The sequence below is a fragment of the Ornithodoros turicata genome, chromosome 1 (genome assembly GCF_037126465.1).
Source record: "Ornithodoros turicata isolate Travis chromosome 1, ASM3712646v1, whole genome shotgun sequence".
In the NCBI taxonomy this organism is placed as follows: Eukaryota; Metazoa; Arthropoda; class Arachnida; order Ixodida; family Argasidae; genus Ornithodoros; species Ornithodoros turicata.
The window spans coordinates 170,977,901-171,001,067 of record NC_088201.1 but is presented as its reverse complement, the minus strand read 5'-3'; the positions used below and the strand labels follow the sequence as shown (position 1 = coordinate 171,001,067).

The following is a 23,167-nucleotide window of genomic DNA, read 5'->3' as shown; positions in this document are numbered from 1 at the left end:
GAAGATGCGAAATGAACAAAATAAAGAAACAAATGGTGTTGCTTCACGAAGTTTTTGCTGACGATCTACCGAACGGATTTTTGTTCTGAAAGCGGCTACGATATCAGGTCACCGAAAGGAATAGATGTTCTCATTGGGACAATTTCGTAGCTTTTATGATTAAAAAGTGAATTAACGAATTTTAGGTAAACACTCATTTGACGGATGAGCAACATATGGCCAAGAAATCCGCAGAGTTTTTTTATGAAAAATCTGCATAAAAAAAATAACACCCTGTATAATATGAAGGGCGCATTCCAATTCCCATCCTCTAAAATTTTCTAGGTATCGCAGTTGCGTCCAATGTATAAATTTCTACAACTTCAGTTTCTGGAACAAGGCAGTTTTTGGCAGCACGGACGTGTGTAAGAAGAAAGAGAAGAAGTGTCTCTCGCGCTCAGAATTCCGTTCTGCAAATCTCATCTGTTGTGTGAACTCATCATGCCGAATTCCCAGCCTGAAGACAAGGGTAATGTATTTGAAGCTATTTGTTTTAAGTAGTGACATGCTTCTTTGGAAGTAATCATTCTGAAAATCGTAACGCATTTAGGAAAAACGAAATCCAGTGATACACTAATTCTGTAGGAAATGCTGGCTAAGTGCGACAGTTTGGCAGATTGGTAATTGACAGCTGCCACAATGGAAACAATTGAATCTCAGTACCTGCCTTCGTCGCGGACTACTCACGCGTATAGTTACGCCATAACTCAATCTAGTCACGAAAGCGTTAGGCCTCAGCGAGTACGCACACAAGGTTAGTCGCTTCAGGCTTCTAAGCATGACCGTTCGCAAGTAATAGAGCGCAAAAACGCGCCAACGACGAAACGTGCAAAATGTAACAATTTCTGGTAACGTGCAGGTGCACCACGCTTATATGGTGTCTAAGTTAGCTTGTTTTATTTCACATTCATACGTGTCAATGAGATGGTCATGATTACAAGAAGCAATTATCAACTTAAACTTAACTTAATCCTCCTGAGGCATTCTCCAAGACCACGTGTTTTTTTTTCCATTATTGATGACCGGGATATAAGAAGTACAACAACCACCTTGTCCACGTAGTTCATTGATTTGAATTTCCTCTTTAGTTCCCAAGATGACAGCTGTGTCCGGTCCTGGCGATGCAAAGAGTAAGTAGCACTTGTTACGAACCTTCGCTAGGGTTGGAACAAAGTGACCAATGGTAACAAAAACAGGACAAAATAAGTAATAGAAGTCATACGAACGGTAGACTATGAACAAGTTTAATGGGCTTGTTGCACTAAAGTTTCGTCCGGCGACCGCAGCGCCAACTGTCTTCCTCTAGTGTAGAGCGCCATAACTAAACGGTCGTGTCCGGCGTGTTCCGTGCCTTACCACTGTACCGCGAACATAATCTCTTTTGTGGAAATCCTTGCGCCACGATTTTTCAGAGCCGCAGTGTAGGTGATATATGCCTGTGTACGGAAAAACGTCCAGCTACACGACCACAAATGGCGCTGCAGAATACGGTTCGGAGAGTGCCCCAAACGCCGTGAAACAGGCCCATGAAGAGAGTAGAAACACGGAAGCCCCACGGCTGCGCAGTATGGTAGATACACGCGAATGGCAAGACAAGGCATGTGGAAATCGAACACTCCTGATAAGATATCCCAGGGAAGAACACTCCGAAATTCACCGAGGAAATCGTACTCTTTTTCCGTATGCGATAAGACTGACACAGCAGTCAAAACCATGTTTTTCATTTGAAAGGCTGGTTACTTTCTTCTAATACTATGTGCCATCAGGCCCAAACGTTCTCTTCTCTAGGGAAGCTAGCTGATGAGTAGGGTTCTGTGTTTTCGGTTTTAATCGAAAAACATACGCCGGGTAAATTTTCCCTGATTCGGTTTTAATAAAAAAACATCGAATACAGAGGAACATTCCAGTAACCATAACCACAGTCCTTCAATACTCTTTCTGGTCAGGAAACTCCGCTGGAATACAATAGACTAGGTCACTTAGGGACAATTGTTCCCGCTTGGGGCGATCGCGTCGTTCGGGGGGAGACACCCTCGTGGAGCAGACGACGTTTCCGCAGCACTGCGTGTTTCAGGGAGTATTTGATAAGCTACTTTTTAAAATTCATTCCGTGTTCATAGGAGAACGTAAATTAGCGGATTTGCCGCGTATATTGGCAACTTTCGTTGTTGTCTTTCTTTCACACGGAAAAGTTTAATTTTTCTCTCATTCGTGACTCTCAATGATGGTCAAGAAACATATTATTGCATTTTGTTGCACACTCACTCAATTCAGTGATATACCGTGAGCTAATGTCGCTTTCCGTAGTCATTGCGTGAGGGCGAAACTTTCCAAACGCGTGATTTTCTTGTTTTTCTCGTAGCAGTTTGTTGTAACTTGAACAGAGATAAAATTACGAGGTGACTCTATTTCAGCGCAGACAGATAAGACTTCAGAAGAAGTACGTATAGAAATCCTGTATTTTAATCATCTAAAATGATCTCTGGCGGTATGAGAGCCGTGGGATACACATAGTATATATCGTATAGCTGGATCGTTTTCGGCGACGAAATATATTTATATTGTTTTTCTGATATAGCGCAGTGCCATGCACAAGGTTTAACGTATCGTTGAGAGCAATTTTTACACACTTTGGGAAGAGAAAACGCGAAAACTGGTTGTGATAGATCACAACTGAACCAGCAGGCGCAATGATTGGTGCCTCCTGAGTGTAGTTTGAGCGAATACTCTGTAATTACCGAGGAAACGATATTTTCCCTTGCCGATTCCAAGAAGATTCCGACCAGGTTATTAAATTAATACGATAGAATTTCCTCTTGCTGAAATGTGGCCTGATAGCGCTTTCCAACTATAGAATTTGGCTGACAAGATTCGGACGTCAAATTCAACGGCTCCATTATCATCCGCGTTGCAGATAGCCTCGCCCCCCCCCCCCCATATGGGTCAGATTAGTTCCTGGACATTTCACTGACAAACTATTTAACATGGTGGAATGGAGTTTTATTTGGGAGGTCAGCAGGAAATCTTGGGATTGCCCAAAAACTGCATTTACGAGAACACGGTGGTATCTTGTAACAGAGTAAAAAGCAAAGAAAAAATCTCGAAAGAGATAAGCTCGGGGAAGGAGAGAAAATCTCTTGTGTTAGCCTTTCTCTTCAACTTCGGGATGAAGAGACGGAACCTATATATTTTTAGGACTGTACACGGCCATGAATGGGCTCTAGAGTCTGGAGTTTATGGTCCGCAGAAGCTTTTGACGTGCTGCAGTAGCATTGTAGATGGGAAAAAAAGAAAAGAAAAATGACCAGATAAAAAGAGAAAACATCACCCCTCCCTCTACCTGGTTCCGGTGCAGCAAAAACTAAGTATGAGCGGACTTCGTTTACTAAGCCGACTTGGCATTACATCTTTCGCCCCAAGTTGTACCCTAAGACATGTTATTGTACTGATATCATGTAATTATATATATTTGAAATTTTTACGGTTCTTAGTGTTTGACGCTTCACATGTCACACAGTGATCAACTTGAAGGAGCTCAACAAACCACGCTCATCGCAGTACTCTCCAACAAGGCTACTAGCGAATGTTTTCCGTTTATTCCCGTAGACCATGTCATCCCTGTTTTTTAGACAAAGAAAAAATACTTTCATTCAGTCCTCGTCAAGTTAAGGCTCCCCTTCCATGAAGAACATATAGCCATCACGAAATGCTGCACGCCCGAATCAGGCGAAGTCTACTTCATATGTGTAGGTCATTCTTACATACGAATAGGGTGCAAAGATTGCAACAAACTTCACGGATATTTAAAAACAACCCTCTGCTTACGCACTCAAACCGCAAGCACAAAGAAAGAAAGTGTACACTTCCAAAAACCCATAGAAACACTATGCAAGCCATAGGCGCAGGCGCCTTGGGACACGAAAGTCATCCCCGAACGATCGCCGCGCCACCACGCGCCGCTCGGCCGCCGAAATGAAGTTCTCGCGCGAGTTTCCTGACCAGAAAGAGTATTGAGTGACCGTGCTATAACAGATAAATCGCTGCACACGCCCAGCTTAAGATTCCAACATGCCAAGCAGGCTTTGCTTTATTACTATTTTTTTCTTGGTATTCTGGGAATCCTATTGCCCTTCATGGGCAGGCGAGACCCACTCACCAGGACGACCGCCGCTTTCCCGGCCAAAGAGGTGCAACACAAGAAATACAATGCCAACAACAGTTTATCACGTGCCAAAAGAATTTCCCGTTCCGCACCGTCTAGCCGACAAGCAGGAAAAGGACCCCTACCTAAATGCAGCATCGCCTTTTAAACACTTCGAGGGCGCTCGCTTCGTGCACCAAAACAAGTCCAAACAACGAGACACGCCCCCGTACGGCGTCGGTGGCGAACGTACTGAGATAACGATAAGTTATCACAACCTTTCCCCACATTCCCCCACCCTCAAAAGATGGACTAGAGTGTCCGAAATTCAACCGTCACACAGTCCTTCAGGCGTTTACAAAGAAACAACTGAAAAACGTCAGGGCTACTTTTCACATTCAGAGGTAATCGGGGACATCAATCAGCACATCGTCCATGCACTCGGGAGGCACATCAAGTTGTTGGACTTCCGGGTGTCGTAGAAGATCTGGGCGGTGTCCAGCGATAACGATGATGGCGGCTTGTATGTCGTCAGCAGCAACTCGGGGATCACGAGCAGCTTCAACTCGACTACGATGAAGTGCGCCTCTGCGATGGGTTGTTCGATGAATCACGGGCACGCTCTTAAAAATGAACTTCACCGCATAGCACGCTCCTAGCCAACCATCATTGGGAATGATATCTTTATCTGCCCCGATTTGTTCAAAGCGGTAGGCGTACGCGTTTTTTGTGACACTTATGCTGTTCATAATTGTCATAGAAAAGGCGTATACGCCTCCCGTTTTCAACAAATCAGAGCAGATAACGATATCATTCGAGATGATCGTTGGCTAGGAGTGTGCTATGCGGGGAAGTTCATTTTTAAGAGTGTACTTGCAAGCGAGGCACAGGATACGGCGCTCCTTTTTAGTATAGGGGATTGGGGGATCCGCAGGATGACGCTGTTCGATGGTTAAACCTCGGAAAGGTGAAGGGATCTGTGCCAAATGCGTCCCTCGTAGAGGCTGTGGCTGAGCCGCCCATCTCGAATGAGAGGCCCATGTAGCTGGTGCACCGTCTGCCACAATGGTCCATGTGGCCACAGACCGGAAGCGGGAGGACCTCACACTATTAGTTGAATGCGTAGGAGTTGACGCCGGACGGCTTTAGCCGAAACTTCTCTTGCCTGCAAGGTGCCTGCGACGCTGCGACATTGTACAGACTGAAAACATAAAAAAGTCAGAAAACGCCAAGAGGAACCTCCTGGCGTAAGGATCTGATAATTCTCCAAAGGAACTGCAAACCGTGCAAACGGTAAACAACTCACGTAAACAATGAGTTACTACGAGAGCGCCAAGTCTTGATGACCGAGTAATAACGTTACGTGCACTACCCGAAAGAACGTGGGCCGCAGTGAAGAACACGTGGAGCAAACAACCATTCCCCGACACTGTTGGGAACCAGACTAACACATGAGTTTCTTATAGCGTCCTCGATAAACTGCACCGGTGCGCCCCGGTGCGGCTTGCCATCCTCGATCAACTGCACTGTTGCGCACTGAACGTCCTCGATTAAAGGAGTGCACCCGTTCAGTGCAGCAGTGAGTTGCCCCGAACCCACACCAAGAAAATCGGCCGAGCGCCAGAGTGCAATCCCAAGAAGCATCGCGATTGCCGGAAGCACGGAGTAAGGCGGAAGCGGCAAGTAGCAGCAGACAGTCATCGTCAGCTTGGCATTCGATCGGTGCCGCTCGCCAGGTGCCTCTCGCTACGGGTCGCGCAGCCTACGAGCCACAACGAGCACAGATCTCTAGGTAGCGCATGCTAGTATCCATCAGATCCACCAGTGCGGTGCAGTTTCATGTTCGATAATGCCTCCGTCCAGGGCACCGCCAGTGTAGAGCGCCACGCACCACTGTGGTTTCGGGGCAATTCCGGAGCAAGTTTATCGAGGACGCTATTAATAAAGCCAGCTTACGCTTTGCTGGAACACGGGCACTGTGCTCGGTGAAAAGGGTATACTGCCGTGAAATCAAAGCACGTCGTTACCGCAATAAACTGCAGATACGTTCGATAAGACAAGCGAGAGCTCCTGTCTACAATACGCTTGCAGATAAGAGAGGAAAACTCCCCAAGCAGCACAATGCACTGAAAGTCGAGTGCAATAGGGGTGGACGGTATGTGTCTTATCAATGTTCTTTAGTTTCATCAGTCTGTTCAAGGCCTTCCACCTACCCGTCCACCCCTATTGCACTCGACTTTCAGTACATTGTGCTGCTTGAGTCCCGTTTTGATTAAGGACGAGTGTCGCAAGCTTGCACAGTAAACGGCGATAAGCGGCTTCGTCACCTGAAAATCGCTCGGAAGAAAACCGCGGGTCAGGGGTACCTATTAGCCTGCATACACGCCTCCGGTAGAAACTTACGTGCGAATACGAAAGAAGAAAATAGCCGCGCCGTGCAAAAGGCATATAGATCGTCACTTGGTTAATTGCAAGTGCGCATGTGGCCGAGTCTATTTGCGTCCAGAGGTCACAACTCCCGCTATATGATGACGGCGCTCAAGTACTGCGAGCAAGTCGCAAAGAACTCCGAGCCCTCACGGGAAGGGAAGGGAAGGTCTCGAGCGAAGCAAGCGAGCAGCCGGCACGTCAGACGTGCGTTCAGAATTCGCGTCCTGAGAGCTAATTCTGCCTTACGGCTGTGAGCCAGAAGGGATCTCCTACTGGGAAGAAGTGGAGCCACTGCAACGCGCCGAAAAACGAAGACACAGCTGAAGTTAGACATAACACAAGGCGGACTTCCAAGACGTCTTTACTATACAGAAACACAAACAAGGATCGGAAGCACTGCTCTTCGAAACGTCCACTATGAATCAGGCGAAACCACCCCCAAAAAGACAAGTTCCTTTATGGACAAACCGATAGACACCGTTCCTCCATTCTGAGCATCTCAGCAGCCTCCATTACCTCCCTGGCTAATGTGTCATTGTGTTTCCCAATACATTCCATCTCCGAAAAACTGTTTTGTTCTTAGCTTTGTTTTTCGGCGCGTTGCAGCGGCATCATGTACCAACATGCCCATATTTCTACGTTGTCCAAGAAGTGGAGGTGTCGAAAAGGCACCGTTAGGGCGTCCTGCCACGTCTACAGTGGCAGCACCCGGCTTTACCTGAGACAGGACTGAGAAGCCCTCAATCATAGTCGCACTGCCAACCCCCACGATGGCGTTTAAGGCGTCATCGGCTAGGCGGGCGGGAAACTAAGGAAGTAGAAAAGACAAAAAAGTACCCCAAAACACCACAACAGACACTACTACCAAAATCAGAACATCGCTTAAAATGCCGGCAGCACGCGCCTAACCTAAAACCGCACAACTCTTTAGCCAACCGGCGGTCGAACCCCAGGTTGGGCGCCAGTTTGGGGGAATCCTACTGCCCTCCATCGGCAGGCGAGACCCACTCACCAGGACCACCGCCGGTTTCCTGGCTAAAGAGGTGCAATACAAGAAATACAATGCAAACAAGTTTATTACGTACGAAAACAATTTCCCGTTCCGCACCGTCTAGCCGACAAGCAGGGAAAAGCTTCCTACCTGGTGGTGATGTGATGTTGGATAAGCGAAGTCTGCCTGCTCAGCCCCCTACCTCACAGCAGCGTCGCTTTCTAAGCACTTTGAGGGTTCTCGCTTCGCGCCAGAAAACAAGTCCAAAGAACGAGACACGCCCCCGTAAGGTGTCGGTGGCGAACGTACTGAGATAACGATAAGTTATCACAACCTTTTCAGACAGTACTTACTATGCTTGATTGACCTGAGACCACACGGGGTGTTCCAGGGTCAATCCTTCTGTCCCGTATCGGTTGTGCCGGTCGGAATCTCATTCTTCTGCCATTGTACGTGTCCCACCGCGCTTGTGAACCTTTAGGGACGTGACGTCAAGTAGAGTCCCGGTCACCGATCTTTACTGATTTCGTGGAGAGATTACAACAGTATTCCTAACCGTCCACTTTTCACGTACGGTGGTCCTGTCTTTCCGCGGCACCCGAGATGGGAAGAAAAAGGAAGAGGGCCGCGGACTATGCTTGCGAAAATTAAGATTTTGAGAGCGCGCAGCAATCTCTGACAGGGTCCTCAGCAAGTATGCTTGCATTCATTACAATAAGCTTAAATGAGTTGTGCTTTCGTTGGTTTCGTGAACGCGCCATCACCTCGCTGTGGAGCAATGAAGTTTATTTTGTGATGTCACAAAACTTAGAATTCGCATTGGTTGTTGTTGTTAAGGCTGCTTAGACGCGCGCGCACTGAAATTACCTTGTAATTGCTACTCGCCGATACTGTCGGGTAAACCACGTAAACGCAAGGAAAAACGTCGAAAAACGCCGATTTCGCGAAAATCAATAAACATCGAAAACGCGGAACCCTACTGATGAGATATGCTTGTGATGAGAGTGTCACATCCAGATACAAATGGCCCAAACAGAATAAAACCATAATGTAGCTTGAGTGATGGGTTGTGGTTGTACCTGAATTGGTTCTGAAACCATTTCTAAACTTTTGCAGAAATCACCTGGTGCATATTGATCTGTGTACATCAAAATGCACACCAAAACGTCTCTGCGATCCCCGTTACGAAGCTATAGGAATCCAAAGGTCGCGCGCTGAGCGAACTCCTCCATCGCTCTCAGCTCTTAATCTCTTCGACCGTTTTCGGAATGACGACTCTCGTTGGAGAAACGAAGCGCATTATTTTCCGTGTCCATGGCGACGTAAGCTGTTGGAAAGAGGGATTGAGGGAGATGGCCGCCGGACCGGCTTCGGCATGGTGACCCTCGGTAACTTCGGGCAAGCGCGCACACCTAAAACGTCACTTCCTGTTTGTCTGTCAATGTCTCTCAGCGCTGTTGGGCGCCACCGTCGGCGGTAGCTCGAAAAAAATGCCGTTTTAAAAACCAACAGTAGAAAAACCGTTCAAGTGATGACTTTGCGTGTCGGCTCTATCAACTGCAACGTATGAAATGATCCCATGCATTTAGTGGGTTGCATTTGGCTTCTCAACCCCTTTAGGTGGGAGCATACATCCCGAGAACATCCTTACCTGTGCAGGAGAGTCGGCCCAGGACACATACTATCCCCTCGTCCCCCCTTCTTCCTGCTGTTCTCTCTCCATGTGTCCTCATCTGAACGCCGCTCATAGCCACAGTTGCTTCGCGGCGCTAACACGAAAGTAAAAAAAAAAATACCTGTGCAGGAGAACCGACCTGGAAGCCACATTGTTACTTTCGCTAGGACGACCCTAAAAATTGCGCATTTCAAGCGCCATCGAGTGCATAGGAATGTACAGACGTTCCAGTAAAAACGTGTTGTGAGTAGAAGCCGATTCGGGCAAGCCAAAGGTCTCTTAGTGCCTGATTCCTTTCTTCAACTCGTGCATGTCCATCCTCGGCGTTCCTTGTTACGAAAATTTTCCATTGTCCTGATATCAAGCATATGTTTAAGACGTGCTCAGTTTGTTTACATCTACATTAGCAACCTGAATTGACAATATGCAAGTGGGATCCATGATCACATCGAAGATAATTCTACAGTTCAGACATGTGTGTCGCCCGGGAAACTTACAGGATAGAGAGAGACAAGTACGTGGATTATCTTGCGTGATAGTTCTACGCATAGGAATAGCAAGCGATGCTGTATTCACGTCTGGGCCGCAATAGCCACCATGCGCTGTTGGGGCATGTGGGGCAGTATGCAAGAAAGAAGATGGAAATCCGCTATCAAACGTAATTGCTACAAAGCGCCAAGTAGATTGGTATTGTGATAGTGCAATTTCCTTCATGAGTCACCATAGCACGGCGTTTCGGTACTTCGACAATCACGATCACAATCATCTGACAAGGCGTGAGTTCGGGCCCTGCTACGAACTCACCTGCTACGACATGACGTATCGGTGAGCTCGATCATGCTGCATATTAGTGCACTCACCGGAAAACATCACACTTGTAAACAGAGCAGGTGTGATGTTATCTGGTGAGTGCGTTAATATCCGGCATGATCGAGCTCACCGACACGCCATGTCGACATGCACGTGAGTGCGTAGCAGAACCCGAACTGCCAGGTCCTGCGTGAGAACTGCCCGGGATCACAATAATCTGATAAGGCGGAGTCCCGCCTCATCAGATTATTGAGATTGTGAGTTTCGGGGGCGAGAAACGCCGAGCTATGTGAGTGACACATTGTGGAAATTGATAACATGCAAAACTAGCGCGGTGAGGTCAATCGAGCCGGCTCCATGGAGCGGAGAAGTCAGCACCGGATTAGCAAAACAATGTTCCAGGGGAAATATGCGTGTAGAGACATGCCTAAGGCCCCTGATTTTCTGCTGCGGCAAATTCAAAATTCTGCGGCACGGATTTGTAAATTCCGTGATTTTCCGCGGCGAGGGGCCAACGGCTCTTTGAAGCGGGAAACACTATTTTCTCGCATAATGTGGGCACAAAAATTATTTTATAAACTTCAGCATGACATATCTCCTCTTCCCTTTTCACGGCGAATGCCGTAGCGAATCATTTGATGCCTGCAGAAAGGTATTTCAGCATATGCAAAATTTATAGGAATTGATATTGATCGGAATAGACGCTAAATTCTCAGCAAGCACGCTAATTCCGTTCCAATACCCAATAGATGTAGTTACTCACATAATTTGCGAACTTTTTCTCCCTTTAAAAATTCGGAAAATTCAGGCGCACGCAAATTCCGCGGTAACGTTCGTTACGATATTCAAACGACGCAAAATTTCGAAATTTTAGCATGCGTTTCATATGGACAGTCGGTAGAGCCGACATTGACGTTATCATTGCGTTGCGCAAGCGTGAAAGAAGCACCGAAATACCGCGCAAACGGTGACGGGCGGGATGCAAAACGGAGGCCTATTACCGCTCATATACAGGCGAAATACGTTGAGACGCTGCTGGAAGACGCTGCGAGTCCGCACTTTAAAACCGACGGCACGCTATGTTGACAAACTTTGTCAGTTGTGTGGGAGGTTTGCCCAGCGTTTCTTTCTGCGTTTCGTAGTTTGAGTGACAGCATCGTCCATCGCGTCAGTGGACTATCACTCGAAATTGTGCGCAAATCTAACTAAGGCATCGCATTACTTCGGTAGAACTGACGGCGTGGCAAAGAGCAATCGCCACACGTGCCAGATATCTGCGCACGAAAACGCGGGTACCCAAATTACGCGATTTTTTTGTTCTTGTCATTTCAGTGCTAAACAACAACGACAAGAACAACAACAAATGCGATGTGCAAGTTACTCGATGGCGCAAAATACGCGAACAAATATGTCGAGCGATCCGTGTACCTTTGAGCAGTTGGGAGCCTGCACGCCTCTTATCTGATGCGATAAATCTCCTGCGACCCTGCACGTCGTAGCAACTGCCCACATCGCCCCAATCGCCTCCTTCGACTCAATCGGATGACCGCGGATTTCCGTGCAAAACGCCGCGAAATTTCGAGCAAATAAGGGATTCCGCGATGGATTCTGGATTTCGTGAAATTTCGCGGAGTCGCGGAAAACCCGGAGCCTTAGGCGTGCAACTACTCTTCAAATGCAGGTTTTATGAGGCTTGAGATTTGCCCAAGTTAGTGCGTCAACGTAGATTTGGTTTGGTTTAGAAATCCGGAAGCAAGAACGCCGAGCAAATAAGTGGCTACCGCTGTGTGATCAGAGCTTTGATGTCCAGAAAAATCTCTCGCCTCCTTTAGGCTAATGATTTTTTTTCTTTCGAATCTCAGAGCCGACGACATCTGCCCCAGCGGCGTCCGTCGCTACATCGGGTAAGTAACACGTATTTTCGCATTCATCACGTCTACACTGGAGCCTTGATATAACAAAGTTCGCGGGAATTGCAATTTCCTTAGTAGCATCGAAAATCTCGTTGTATCGAAATTGACGGTGTTTGGATTGTCTTACGGTGGGAAGGGGCGCCGCAGAATCAAATATGTCCACAAAAAAATTGCTTTCGTTGTTGACGATTGACGACTAAAGCGAGACATTTTTATATGTGTATAACATATTTTATATCGTCACAGAAATGTATATTAGAGATTTAATGTGTTTAAACGTTTAAGAATGTTGGTAACTATGTGTCCTATATGCGAAAGTGCACGGCGGCGGAGTGGTCGACGAGAGAAGGTGTCAGAAGGAGTAAGATGCGCGCGTTACCGCTTCTCCGCGAGGTTCGTACACAACTTACGCCCCTTCCTCTCAAACGAAGGGGCAGATGACAATCTTTCTTACTTTTGTGATGTGTAAATATGACGTGAAAAGAGTAGAAACGGGAAGTCTACATTTTTCACTCCATTAGAACACGTTTTCGAATAACAGTGCACCAGCCCTTTATGCATCCTTCCTGCACCAATATTTTCGGCACCTTTGAGGCGTGCGCCGTATTTCTAACACACATGCGAAATATTTTGTCTGTGCGATGCAGCGAAGTTTGCCAAACGGGAAAATAAAAACTGGCTTCGGGTTTTCCTTTGAACTCTCGCACTCGGCGCCGCTTGTGTAACGCGAACATGAACCTCATGTTCATTGGACGGGAAATTCTGTTTTCACTGAATTAGTTGAAGATCGGCATCGGAGAGCGATTTTCAAAATGAAAGCAAACAATGTGGCGATCCGAGCCCAACTTTTCTATGACTTCTCTGCGATCGAGAGGGAAACTCCATGCTCCACAGCTCGGGAACCTTGCTTGTGAAACGTCGCAGGTGCCGCGAGCCACCGCGCGGAACCTTAAAATTCTTATTGTTTAATCATTAATGTGCGTTTGCAGATATACTTTTTTCACACAAGCGTATTTACTGATAATGTTGCACACAGACAAATCTTAGGAAATGGACGACAAAGACATAAAATTAGCGCAGAGGCAGCAGAGCTATGGTGACTGTGGCTTGGCACTTACCCGCCAAGTACGTTCAATTACTATTCGGCAACAGTTGTTGCAACACAGCGAACCGCGCGGAGGAATTGCCACCTGCAGCCCGACTCCAAGGCACCATCGTCCAGACATACCCATTATGATCATCCACAGAAGTCATTTATTCTGGAAGGATTATGTATACAAACAGGAATAAGTCGCCTATCATTCCCGCCGTCCGCACGCACCTTGGCAGCTGAGACAACAGAGACGTGGCATTCCTCTCAAGGATATACTGGACCGGAGCTAGCGCGCCACTGTGACTGTCATTACGTAAAAGTGGCATCTTCTCCCGGCCCGATTGTTTAAAAGGGCTGTACACCAGCAGCTCGTTGTCTATTCTCATCTGGGCCTCGAACACATAATACACCGTTTTTTTCGTTGTTGGAGACGGACCCATGCCAGAATAACTCACATACCGCTCAGTTTCACGTAGTACCTGGTGTCGTATGGTCATCACCGCATTTCTGATAATGTGCTGGTGCACCACACAAATATAGTGTCTACGTTCGCTTGTTTTATTGCACATTCATACTTGTCAATGCCGATGGCCATGATTACAAGAAACAGCTATCAACTTCTACTTAACTTAATCCCCCTCAATCATTCTCCCAGACTACGTCATTTATTTTTTTCTATTGTTATTTTTTTGCATTATGGAGTTGATGACCAGGACATAAAATGTACAACCATCTCCTCCACGTAGTTCTTTGAATTTCCCCATTAGACAAGAAGATGACAGCTGTGTCCGGTCCTGGCGATGCCAAACGTAAGTAGCACTTGTTATGGACAGTGGATAACCTTCGCTAGTGTTGGAGCAAAGTAACCAGCAGTAAAAAATAGGAGAAAACAAGTCACCCCAAGCAGCACACAATATTGGTCTAATATTGGCACTATCCCGGTTTCATTTGGCCTAAGGTGGCCCAATCAAGCCAATGAAAAGCCAAGAAATGGCAGTTTGTTTGCTCTATTGGTGTTACCTTGGCTCAACCGCAAGAATGCAAAACTGAATATCATGTTAGAATACAACTAGAATACCATTGTTATTACAGTTTGAGGCCATGTCGCCAATATAATTACGTCCTGAGGTTGCTCAATGAACGATAGCGCTTCATAGGCGTTACGTTGGTTTGTCATCAAACCAATCTGCCAAGGAAGCCAGCTTTCAACCAATGACCTTCATTAGCATTCCATTGGTAATCCCGGGTGGAGCATGGCTGTATTTTAATCTTCTAAGAATGCGTTATGTGAGTGGAACAGAATTTATAAAATGTAACTTGTGGTCCCGCAAAATATTCTGGCAACAAATATTTCTTATTTGTACGGTCCATATGCTAATTTTGAAATTATTCGAGTAACACACTTCAAGCCATGCACAAAAATTATCGTTTTTTATGGGCGGTGAAGCAGATAACGACACTAGAAGCGGCAGTTCAAATAAAAAGCACAATTCTTGATAGCAATGAATACTGCTTTTTGTACGTTCGGCGCCTCGAATTAATTATAGATTGATTATAAGCTGCTAAGACATATGTCCCTCACCGTTGCAGGAGAGTTACGCTCCCTTTTACACCCGGTGCGGGTTGCGCGTAAAATTTGCTAACTTTGCCAATGATTATGGCTGTTACGGCGATGTTCCCAATTAAGGCTGCTGAGGGATGCTCGCATATGATGGGTCGTTCTATGGGACTATCCGGATCCCACACCAGGCGGGATGGTACTATCTCACCACCGCGTGCCGCCGATGGCAAAGTTGTATCTACACAGAAGATATAACAAAAACATGCAAGAAAGTTAAAGGTGGACCGGTATTAAAAGTAATTGCTACACGGTCCCAAGTAGACTGGTATAGTGAGAGTGCAATTTCCTTCATGAGTGATACATTGTGGACATTGATTGCATGCAAGACTGGCGCGTGAGGTCAATCGAGCCGGTTCCATTGAGCGCAGAAGTCGGCACCAGAATGCTAAAACAATGTTCCAGGAGAGCCATGTGTGTAGAGATACGCCACTACTGTTCAGATGCATAGATACGAGACTTCAGATTTACCCAAGTTAGGGCGGCAACGTAGACTTGGTTTTGTTTGGAAAGCCGGATGCAAGAACACCGAGCAAATATGTGGCTACCGCTGTGTGATCGGAGCTTTGATGCCCAGGGAAATTTCTCTCGTTCCTTTAGTCTAACCTTTTTTCTTTCGAATCTCAGAGCCAACGACGTCTTCCCCAGCTGAGCCTGTTGCTACGTCGGGTAAGTAACACCTATTTTCGGATACATCACGTCTACACTGGAGCCTTGATAGAACAAAGTTCGCGGGAATTGCAATTTCCTTAGTCGCATCGAAAATCTCGTTGTATCGAAATTTACAGTGTTTGGATTGTCTTACGGTGGGGAAGGGGCGCGGCAGAATCAAATATGTCCACAAAAAAATTGCTTTCGTTGTTGACGATTGACGGCTAAAGCGATACATTTTTATATGTATATAACACATTTTATATCGCCACAGAAATGTATATTTGAGATTTAATGTGTTTAAACGTTTAAGAATGTTGCTAACTATGTGTCCTATATGCGAGAATGAAAGTGCACGGCGGCGGAGTGGTCGACGAGAGAAGGTGTAAGGAGGAGTAAGATGCGCGCGTTACCGCTTCTCCGCGAGGTTCGTACACCCCCCATGCCCCTTCCTCTCAAACGAAGGGGTAGGTGACCATCTTTCCTACTTTTGTGAGGTGTGAAAAGAGTAGAAACGGGAAGTCTACATTTTTCACTTCATTAGAACACGTTTCCGAATAACAGTGCACCAGCCCTTTATGCATGCTTCCTGCACCAATATTTTCGGCACCTTTGAGGCGTGCGCCGTATTCCTAACACACATGCGAAATATTTTGTCTGTGCGATGCAGCGAAGTTTGCCAAACGGGAAAATAAAAACTGGCTTCGCGTTTTCCTTTGAACTCTCGCAATCGGCGCCGCTTGTGTGGAGCTCATGTTCATTGGACGGGAAATTCTGTTTTCACTGAATTAGTTGAAGAGTGGCATCTGAGAGCAATGTTCAAAATGAAAGCAAACAATGTGGCGATCCGAGCCCAACTTTTCTATGACTTTTCTGTGATCGAGAGGGAAACTCCATGCTCCACAGTTCGGGAGCCTTGCTTGTGAAACGTCGCAGGTGCTGCGAGCTAGAGCCCTGCGCGGATGAGGTTTTTGGCATCCGCATCCGACCCGCATCCGCGCACATGTTATCCGCATCCGATCCGCATCCGCACCATACACAACAGTTTACATCCGCATCCGATCCGCTGAGCAAAACGCACCATCCGCATCCGATCCGCAAAAATCCGCACGTTTCGAAAGACGCGTAAAGACCGCCGCAAGCATGTTGGTATAATTTCGGATGCCTCCATGCTGTCACGGAAGGACTCAGTCATGACGACAAGCAAAGGTAAACCTTTCAACAAACGCGATATGGAGAGACTTCTGGAACGCGTGGAACGCTACCGCGTCGGCGCTCGCGCGGTTCGAGACGCCTGAATGCCTCCTCTCCCGTCTTGGCGCCGTGCATGGTCAAAGGTGAACCAGAGCATGCGCTCGCTGTCGGCTGTCGGCGCGCAATACAAATAAATTGCGGGTGGAAAAATGACAGCACGCGGTATATCCGCATCCGATCCGCTACCGATCCGCTGCCTTCGTATCCGCATCCGATCCGCATCCGACCTCGAGCCATCCGCATCCGATCCGCACACCGCAGAAAGTGCTAAATTTTCATCCGAATCCGCAAGTATCTTGCGGATATCCGCGGATATCCGCTTCCATCCGCGGATGGTGCAGGGCTCTACTGCGAGCCACTGCGCGGAACCTTAAAATTATTATTGTTTAATCATTAATGTGCGTTTGTAGAGATACTTTTTTCATACAAGCGTATTTACTGATAATGTTGCACACAGACAAATCTTAGGAAATGGACGACAAAGACATAAAACTAGCGCAGCAGCAGCAGAGCTATGGTCACTGTGGCTTGGCACTTACCCGCCAAGTACGTTCAATTATTATTCAGCAACAGTTGTTGCAACACAGCGCACCGCGCGGAGAAATTGCCACCTGCAGCCCGAATCCAAGGCACCATCGTCCAGACATACCCATTATGATCATCCACACAAGTCCTTTATTCTGGAAGGATTATGTATAGAAACAGAAAGTCGCCTATCATTCCCGCCGTCCGCACGCACCTTGGCAGCTGAGACAACAGAGACGTGGCATTCCTCTCAAGGATATACTGGACCGGACCTAGCGCGCCAGTGTGACTGTCATTACGTAAAAGTGGCATCTTCTCCCGGCCTGTTTGTCTAAAAGGGATGTACACCAGCAGCTCGTTGTCTATTCTCATCTGGGCCTCGAACACATAATACACCGTTTTTTTCGTTGTTGGAGACGGACCCATGCCAGACTACCTCAGATACCGCTCAGTTCCATGTAGTACCGGGTGCCGTATGGTCATCACCGCATTTCTGATAATGTGCTGGTGCACCACACTAATATAGTGTCTACGTTCGCTTGTTTTATTGCACGTTCACACTTGTCAATGCCGATGGTCATGATTACAAGAAACAGCTATCAACTTCTACTTAACTTAATCCCTCTGAATCATTCTCTCAGACCACGTCATTTATCTTCTATTGTTATTTTTTGCATTATGGAGTTGATCACCAGGACATAAAAAGTACAACAACCATCTCCTCCACGTAGTTCTTTGAATTTCCCCTTTAGACACCAAGATGACAACTGTGTCCCGTCCTGGCGACGCCAGACGTAAGTAGCACGTGTTATGGACAGTGGATAACCTTCGCTAGTGTTGGAGCAAATGTAACCAGCGGTAAAAAACAGGAGAAAACAAGTCACCCCAAGCAGCACACAATATTGGTCTAATATTGGCACTACCTCGGTTTCATTGGGCCTAAGGTGGCCCAATCAAGCCAATGAAAAGCCAAGGAATGGCGCTTTGTTTGCTCTATTGGTGTTATCTCGGCTCAACCGCAAGAATGCAAAACTGAATATCGTGTTAGAATACAACTAGAATACCATTGTTATTACAGTTTGAGGCCATGTCGCCAATATAATTACGTCCTGAGGTTGCTCAATGAACGATAGCGCTTCATAGGCGTTACGTTGGTTTGTCATCAAACCAAAGTGCCAATGAAGCCAGCTTTCAACCAATGACCTTCATTAGCATTCCATTGGTAATCCCGGGTGGAGCATGGCTGTATTTTAATCTTGTCACAATGCGTTATGTGAGTGGAACAGAATTTATAAAATGTAACTTGTGGTCCCGCAAAATATTCTGGCAACAAATATTTCTTATTTGTACGGGCCATATGCTAATTTTGAAATTATTCGAGTAACACACTTCAAGCCATGCACAAAAATTATCGTTTTTTATGGGCGGTGAAGCAGATAACGACACTAGAGCGGCAGTTCAAATAAAAAGCACAATTCTTGATAGCAATGAATACTGCTTTTTGTACGTTCGGCGCCTCGAATTAATTATAGATTGATTGTAAGCTGCTAAGACATACGTCTCTCACCGTTGTAGGAGAGTTACGCTCCCTTTTATACCAGGTGCGGGTTGCTCGTAAAATTTGCTAACTTTGCCAATGTTTCTGGCTGTTACCGCGATGTTCCCAATTAAGGCTGCTGAGGGATGCTCGCATATGATGGGTCGTTCTATGGGACTATCCGGATCCCACACCAGGCGGCATGGTACTATCTCACCACCGCGTGCCGCCGATGGCAAAGTTGTATCTACACAGAAGATATAACAAAAATATGCAAGAAACGAAAAGGTAGACCGGTATTAAAAGTAATTGCTACACGTTCCCAAGTAGACTGGTATAGTGATAGTGCAATTTCCTTCATGAGTGATACATTGTGGACATTGATTGCATGCAAGACTGGCGCGTGAGGTCAATCGAGCCGGTTCCATTGAGCGCAGAAGTCGGCACCGGAATGCTAAAACAATGTTCCAGGAGAGCCATGTGTGTAGAGACATGCCACTACTGTTTAGATGCATTGATACGAGGCTTGGGATTTACCCAAATTTGGGTGGTAACGAAGACTTGGTTTTGTTTAGAAAGACGAATGCAAGAAAACCGAGCAAATATGTGGCTACCGCTGTTTGATCAGAGCTTTGATGCCCAGGAAAATTTCTCTCGTTCCTTCAGTCTAACCTTTTTTCTTTCGAATCTCAGAGCCAACGACGTCTTCCCCAGCTGAGCCTGTTGCTACGTTGGGTAAGTGACACCTATTTTCGGATACATCACGTCTACACTCGAGCTTCGATATACCAAAGTTCGCGAGGATAGCAAGTACCTTAGTTACATCGAATATCTTGTTGTATCGCAATTGACGGTGTTTGAAGTGTCTTACGGGGTGAACTCCGATGGGGCACTAGATATAATTCAGCATAATCACCATTACGATCTAACAAAGTGGCTCTCAATCAGTCGTGAGGCTCCCGCTACTCGGCTGCTCCAATATTTCTCTCAGATGCTTCAAATACTTAGCGTGCGCTTCCCAAAGTTGAAACGCGACCCTAAGTTGCTCTTGCCAAGTGTTTTTGATAGCAGCTACCGATCCTGTTGACTGGCTCACGTATAGCAGCTAGAATAGTGATACGCCCGTGGTTTGGTGAGAGCGCGAGTGTCGTGAGTGACGTGGTTCCCCACAATAATTTACATGAGGTACAAACGCGAATTATTGAGCAATACCTTGATTCGGAATGGGAACAACCCATAATGCCTGCCCATTAAAAATAACGCCCAAACATCTTACCCCCTTCACGATTTATTGGGGAAAATTAAGATAAAACTTGAGTGAAATTCACAGTGTTTAATTAAATTGACATTGTCATGTTAAATGTCTGTGACGTTTCCTCAACGCACAGTGAGACTTCGGTATAGTCGCGTCGTGTCACGCTGGTCGGAGACAGAGAAGCAGGGAGGTGGGGAGGGGGGGGGGGGTCGGACTTGGTCGTGGATGCGGTGACACAAGGACCAACATTGAGTAGTTCACAGAAAGCGTTCACGTGACTACTTCAAATATGCGATATCTCTCAAATTACCACACATGACGACTATATCCAAAGCAAATGTAGTACATCTTTATTGACCCATAAAACACAAAGATGACGTACCACACCAATCTTCTTTGGCGCCAATATTTTCGGCATCTATGGGGCGAAGGGATGTATTTCTAACCAGCCAGGTTGTTTTGTTAAATGGACTCTGACCAGATAATGGACACATGTTGCGTTTCGTTCAATTACGAAAGTACAGAATGCCTCCAAGTCATACGCGAAATAGCTTGGCTGTATGGGGCAGCAAAGTTTGCGAAAGGGGGAACTGAAAACCGACTTGATGTTTTTCCCTCAACTCGCGCAGTCGGCGCCTAAATCACGGCCAGTTTCGTTTAGGAGACGCGATCGGCGTCACGCATCGCGGACGTGCAGACGACGTTGATCACTCACGAGCACCCAACGGTACAAAAAACCGTTCAAATTGTGAATGTGAGACTTTGTATGTCCGCTCTATAGACTGCAACGTAAAACGATCCCATACTTTTAGTGGGTTGCATTGGGTTTCTCAGCCCTTTTAAGTGGGAACATACATTCCCAGAACTATTCGTACTTGTGCAGGAGAACCGACGTGGAAGCCACATGGTTATTTTCGCTAGGAAGACCTTAAAAATTGCCCATTGCGCCATCGAGTACACAGGAATGTACAGACATTCCAGTAAAAACTCGTCATGACCTGAGGCCGACGAGGGCAGGCACAAGATCTCATAGTGCCTGATTCCTTTCTTCAACACGTGCATGTCCATTCGCGGCCTTCCTTGTGTAGAAACCCGTGTTTCCACAACCTCGGGGCGTCAGTCCGTCCGTTCCGTCGCCGAGGAAGACACAGCAAACGAAAAGGTTCAAACAACACACAAGGATTTATTCCATACCTTACACAGGCGAGATGCTAACGGCACGCCGCCGTTCAAACAAAAGCCGTCCCAACGGCTCGCACCCGTATCTTTATATTTACCTGGCCCGCCCCCCTACCGCGTGTCGCCAACCACCTGTCCTGCCATCTCGTGGCACAATCAAAAACAGAGCGATGGCCCACATCCCCCCACCTTCAAGTGTCCCACCCGTCACTCATAGTTCGTCGTCGGACATCTTGAGGACTATGTCCTCATTCGTCTGGGTTGGGGGTGATGCCTTCAGAAGATCAGGCCTGAGCCTTCTGAGCGTGGCCAATGCTGCGGCGACATCTCGGTGGGCGGGCTGCTGCTTAGCCTTGTGTAGTGGGCCACGTCGGTGAGCACTGCGGTGGATTTCCGGTACTCCGCAAAGCGGACACAAGAGTCTCCTCTCTTCTTCGGCAATTGGGATGGGCGGGTCATTCAGGGGACGGTCAGTTAGGGTCAGTCCCCTGAAGGGGAGAGGCGCCTTGGTAGGATCATCCGTACGGAGCGGACGTGGCTGCGCAGACCAGCGGGTACGGGAGGCCCAGGATACCGGTCTTCTTTCTGACACCACCGTCCAGGTGGCAACCGATCGGTGCGTCGGGGCTGCTGGCGCTGGTCCGCCTGGAGACCGAGCTCGTGATCCCGATGTACTTGTTCCCGGGGACTGTCCAGGAGGCCGGGCACGCTGGTGCTTCCTTTTGGGAGGCATCGTAGTCTGCCAGGGAAGAAAAGGGGAATACGGTAAGAAAGCTATTCTATATATAAGAAAAGATTCTCCCCCAGAAGATTATAGTTTAAGACTGCGAAACAGAAATCACACTAAGAAAGACCAACTATTCAAGAGCACTAGGATTTAGCGACTAGGATAGTGGTAGCTACGTGCGCCGCCTGCGGGGGCGCAAACTGTAGCCACTGGAGGGTCCGGGAACGGGATCCTGGTCCAGGTCTTGAGGAGGAAGCTGACAGTCTGCTTCTTCACTCTCGGGGTCTCGGAGGTGGTAACTCTTCAGGTCCGAGATATGTACTGGCCCAGTTTCTTCGCCCGTGTCACAACGACGAAGCCTGTAAGTGAGGCCGGAGGAGCACGCACTTACCTTGAAGGGGCCATCCCACCTATCTGCGAGTGAAGCTGCAAAGCCGCGTGCGGCATCACTTAGCGGGTGAGTCCGTCGAAGGACGAGGTCACCGACGCTGTAGGTGAGGTTCCGTCGCCCTCGGTTGTACTGGCGAGCCTGGTCCAACCGTGCGACGTCCAGATTCTCCCGAGCCGTCCGAGCTGCATCGTCCAGTCGACTCCGGAGTTCCTCAGCGAACCTTGAATAAGGAGGCTGGGTACTGCCATCCCGGAGGCGTAGAGCATTCTCCACTGGAAATGGTGCCTGTCGTCCCAAGTTCAGGAACGCCGGGGTGAAGCCTGTAGATCTGTTTACTGTTGTCCGTGTAGCGAACGCCAGTTCAGCCAGGCGAAGATCCCAATCACGGTGGTGTGCTGACTAGTAAAAGCAACCAACATCATTTTCAGGTTCCGATTAACACGTTCGGTAATGTAAGCCTGAGGGTGATATGGGGAAGTCTTCCTGTGCTGAATGCCTAAGACAGCGCAAGAATCTGAGAACACCTTACTTGTAAAGTAGGTAGCGTTATCTGTGATAAGCCAAGCAGGAAGCCCGAACCGGCAAAAGGTGTCGAGTAGTCTTTCCCACACTCTCTGGGAAGTCAGCGTCCTGAGAGGAAACAGCTCAACCCATTCCGTGAAATGATCAGTAACCACAAACAAATACTGGTTACCTCTAGGACTACGTGGAAACGGTCCCATCACATCACAAGCAACTACCTACCAGGGCCTATTACTCTGAATAGGCTGTAAGCGCCCAGGGGGTAAACCACCACGAGGTTTTGCTCTCTGGCATACGGGACAAGTACGAACATACTTTGTTACATCCTGCCTCATTTCTGGCCATGTCGCAACACGACATAACTTTTCATAAGTTTTCCTGACACTGCTGTGACCTGCCAAGGCCGAATCATGAAA

At 47.3% G+C, this 23,167-nt stretch overlaps 2 protein-coding genes across 8 annotated transcripts in view; one reads left to right on the top strand and one right to left on the bottom strand.

Annotated features, from left to right (window-relative positions):
• Positions 1–429: 429 nt before the first annotated feature.
• Positions 430–23,167, top strand: part of LOC135378792 (uncharacterized) — a 160,069-nt gene continuing 137,331 nt past the window's right edge. For 5 of the 7 annotated variants that reach the window (XM_064611882.1, XM_064611881.1, XM_064611880.1 and 2 more), the window contains exons 1-7: positions 430–508; positions 1,128–1,169; positions 11,949–11,990; positions 13,860–13,901; positions 15,338–15,379; positions 17,893–17,934; positions 19,371–19,412. In XM_064611882.1, the coding sequence (XP_064467952.1) occupies positions 481–508; positions 1,128–1,169; positions 11,949–11,990; positions 13,860–13,901; positions 15,338–15,379; positions 17,893–17,934; positions 19,371–19,412 (280 nt within the window). In that variant the 5' untranslated portion in view covers positions 430–480. The remainder of the gene's footprint in view (positions 509–1,127; positions 1,170–11,948; positions 11,991–13,859; positions 13,902–15,337; positions 15,380–17,892; positions 17,935–19,370; positions 19,413–23,167) is intronic. The other 2 variants (XM_064611883.1, XM_064611885.1) reach the window with 2 other exon arrangements.
• LOC135372914 (uncharacterized) lies at positions 21,096–22,616 on the bottom strand. The gene is made up of 2 exons (XM_064606310.1): positions 22,230–22,616; positions 21,096–21,850 (listed from the first exon to the last, which is right to left on the bottom strand). The coding sequence occupies exon 2, from the start codon at positions 21,842–21,844 to the stop codon at positions 21,323–21,325; it is 522 nt and encodes a 173-aa protein (XP_064462380.1). The 5' UTR covers positions 21,845–21,850; positions 22,230–22,616; the 3' UTR covers positions 21,096–21,322.

What these genes read in the sequence shown, in the direction of transcription:
- LOC135372914 (XM_064606310.1), bottom strand. Translation starts at nt 21,844, where the DNA reads ATGCCTCCCAAAAGGAAGCACCAGCGTGCCCGGCCTCCTGGACAGTCC.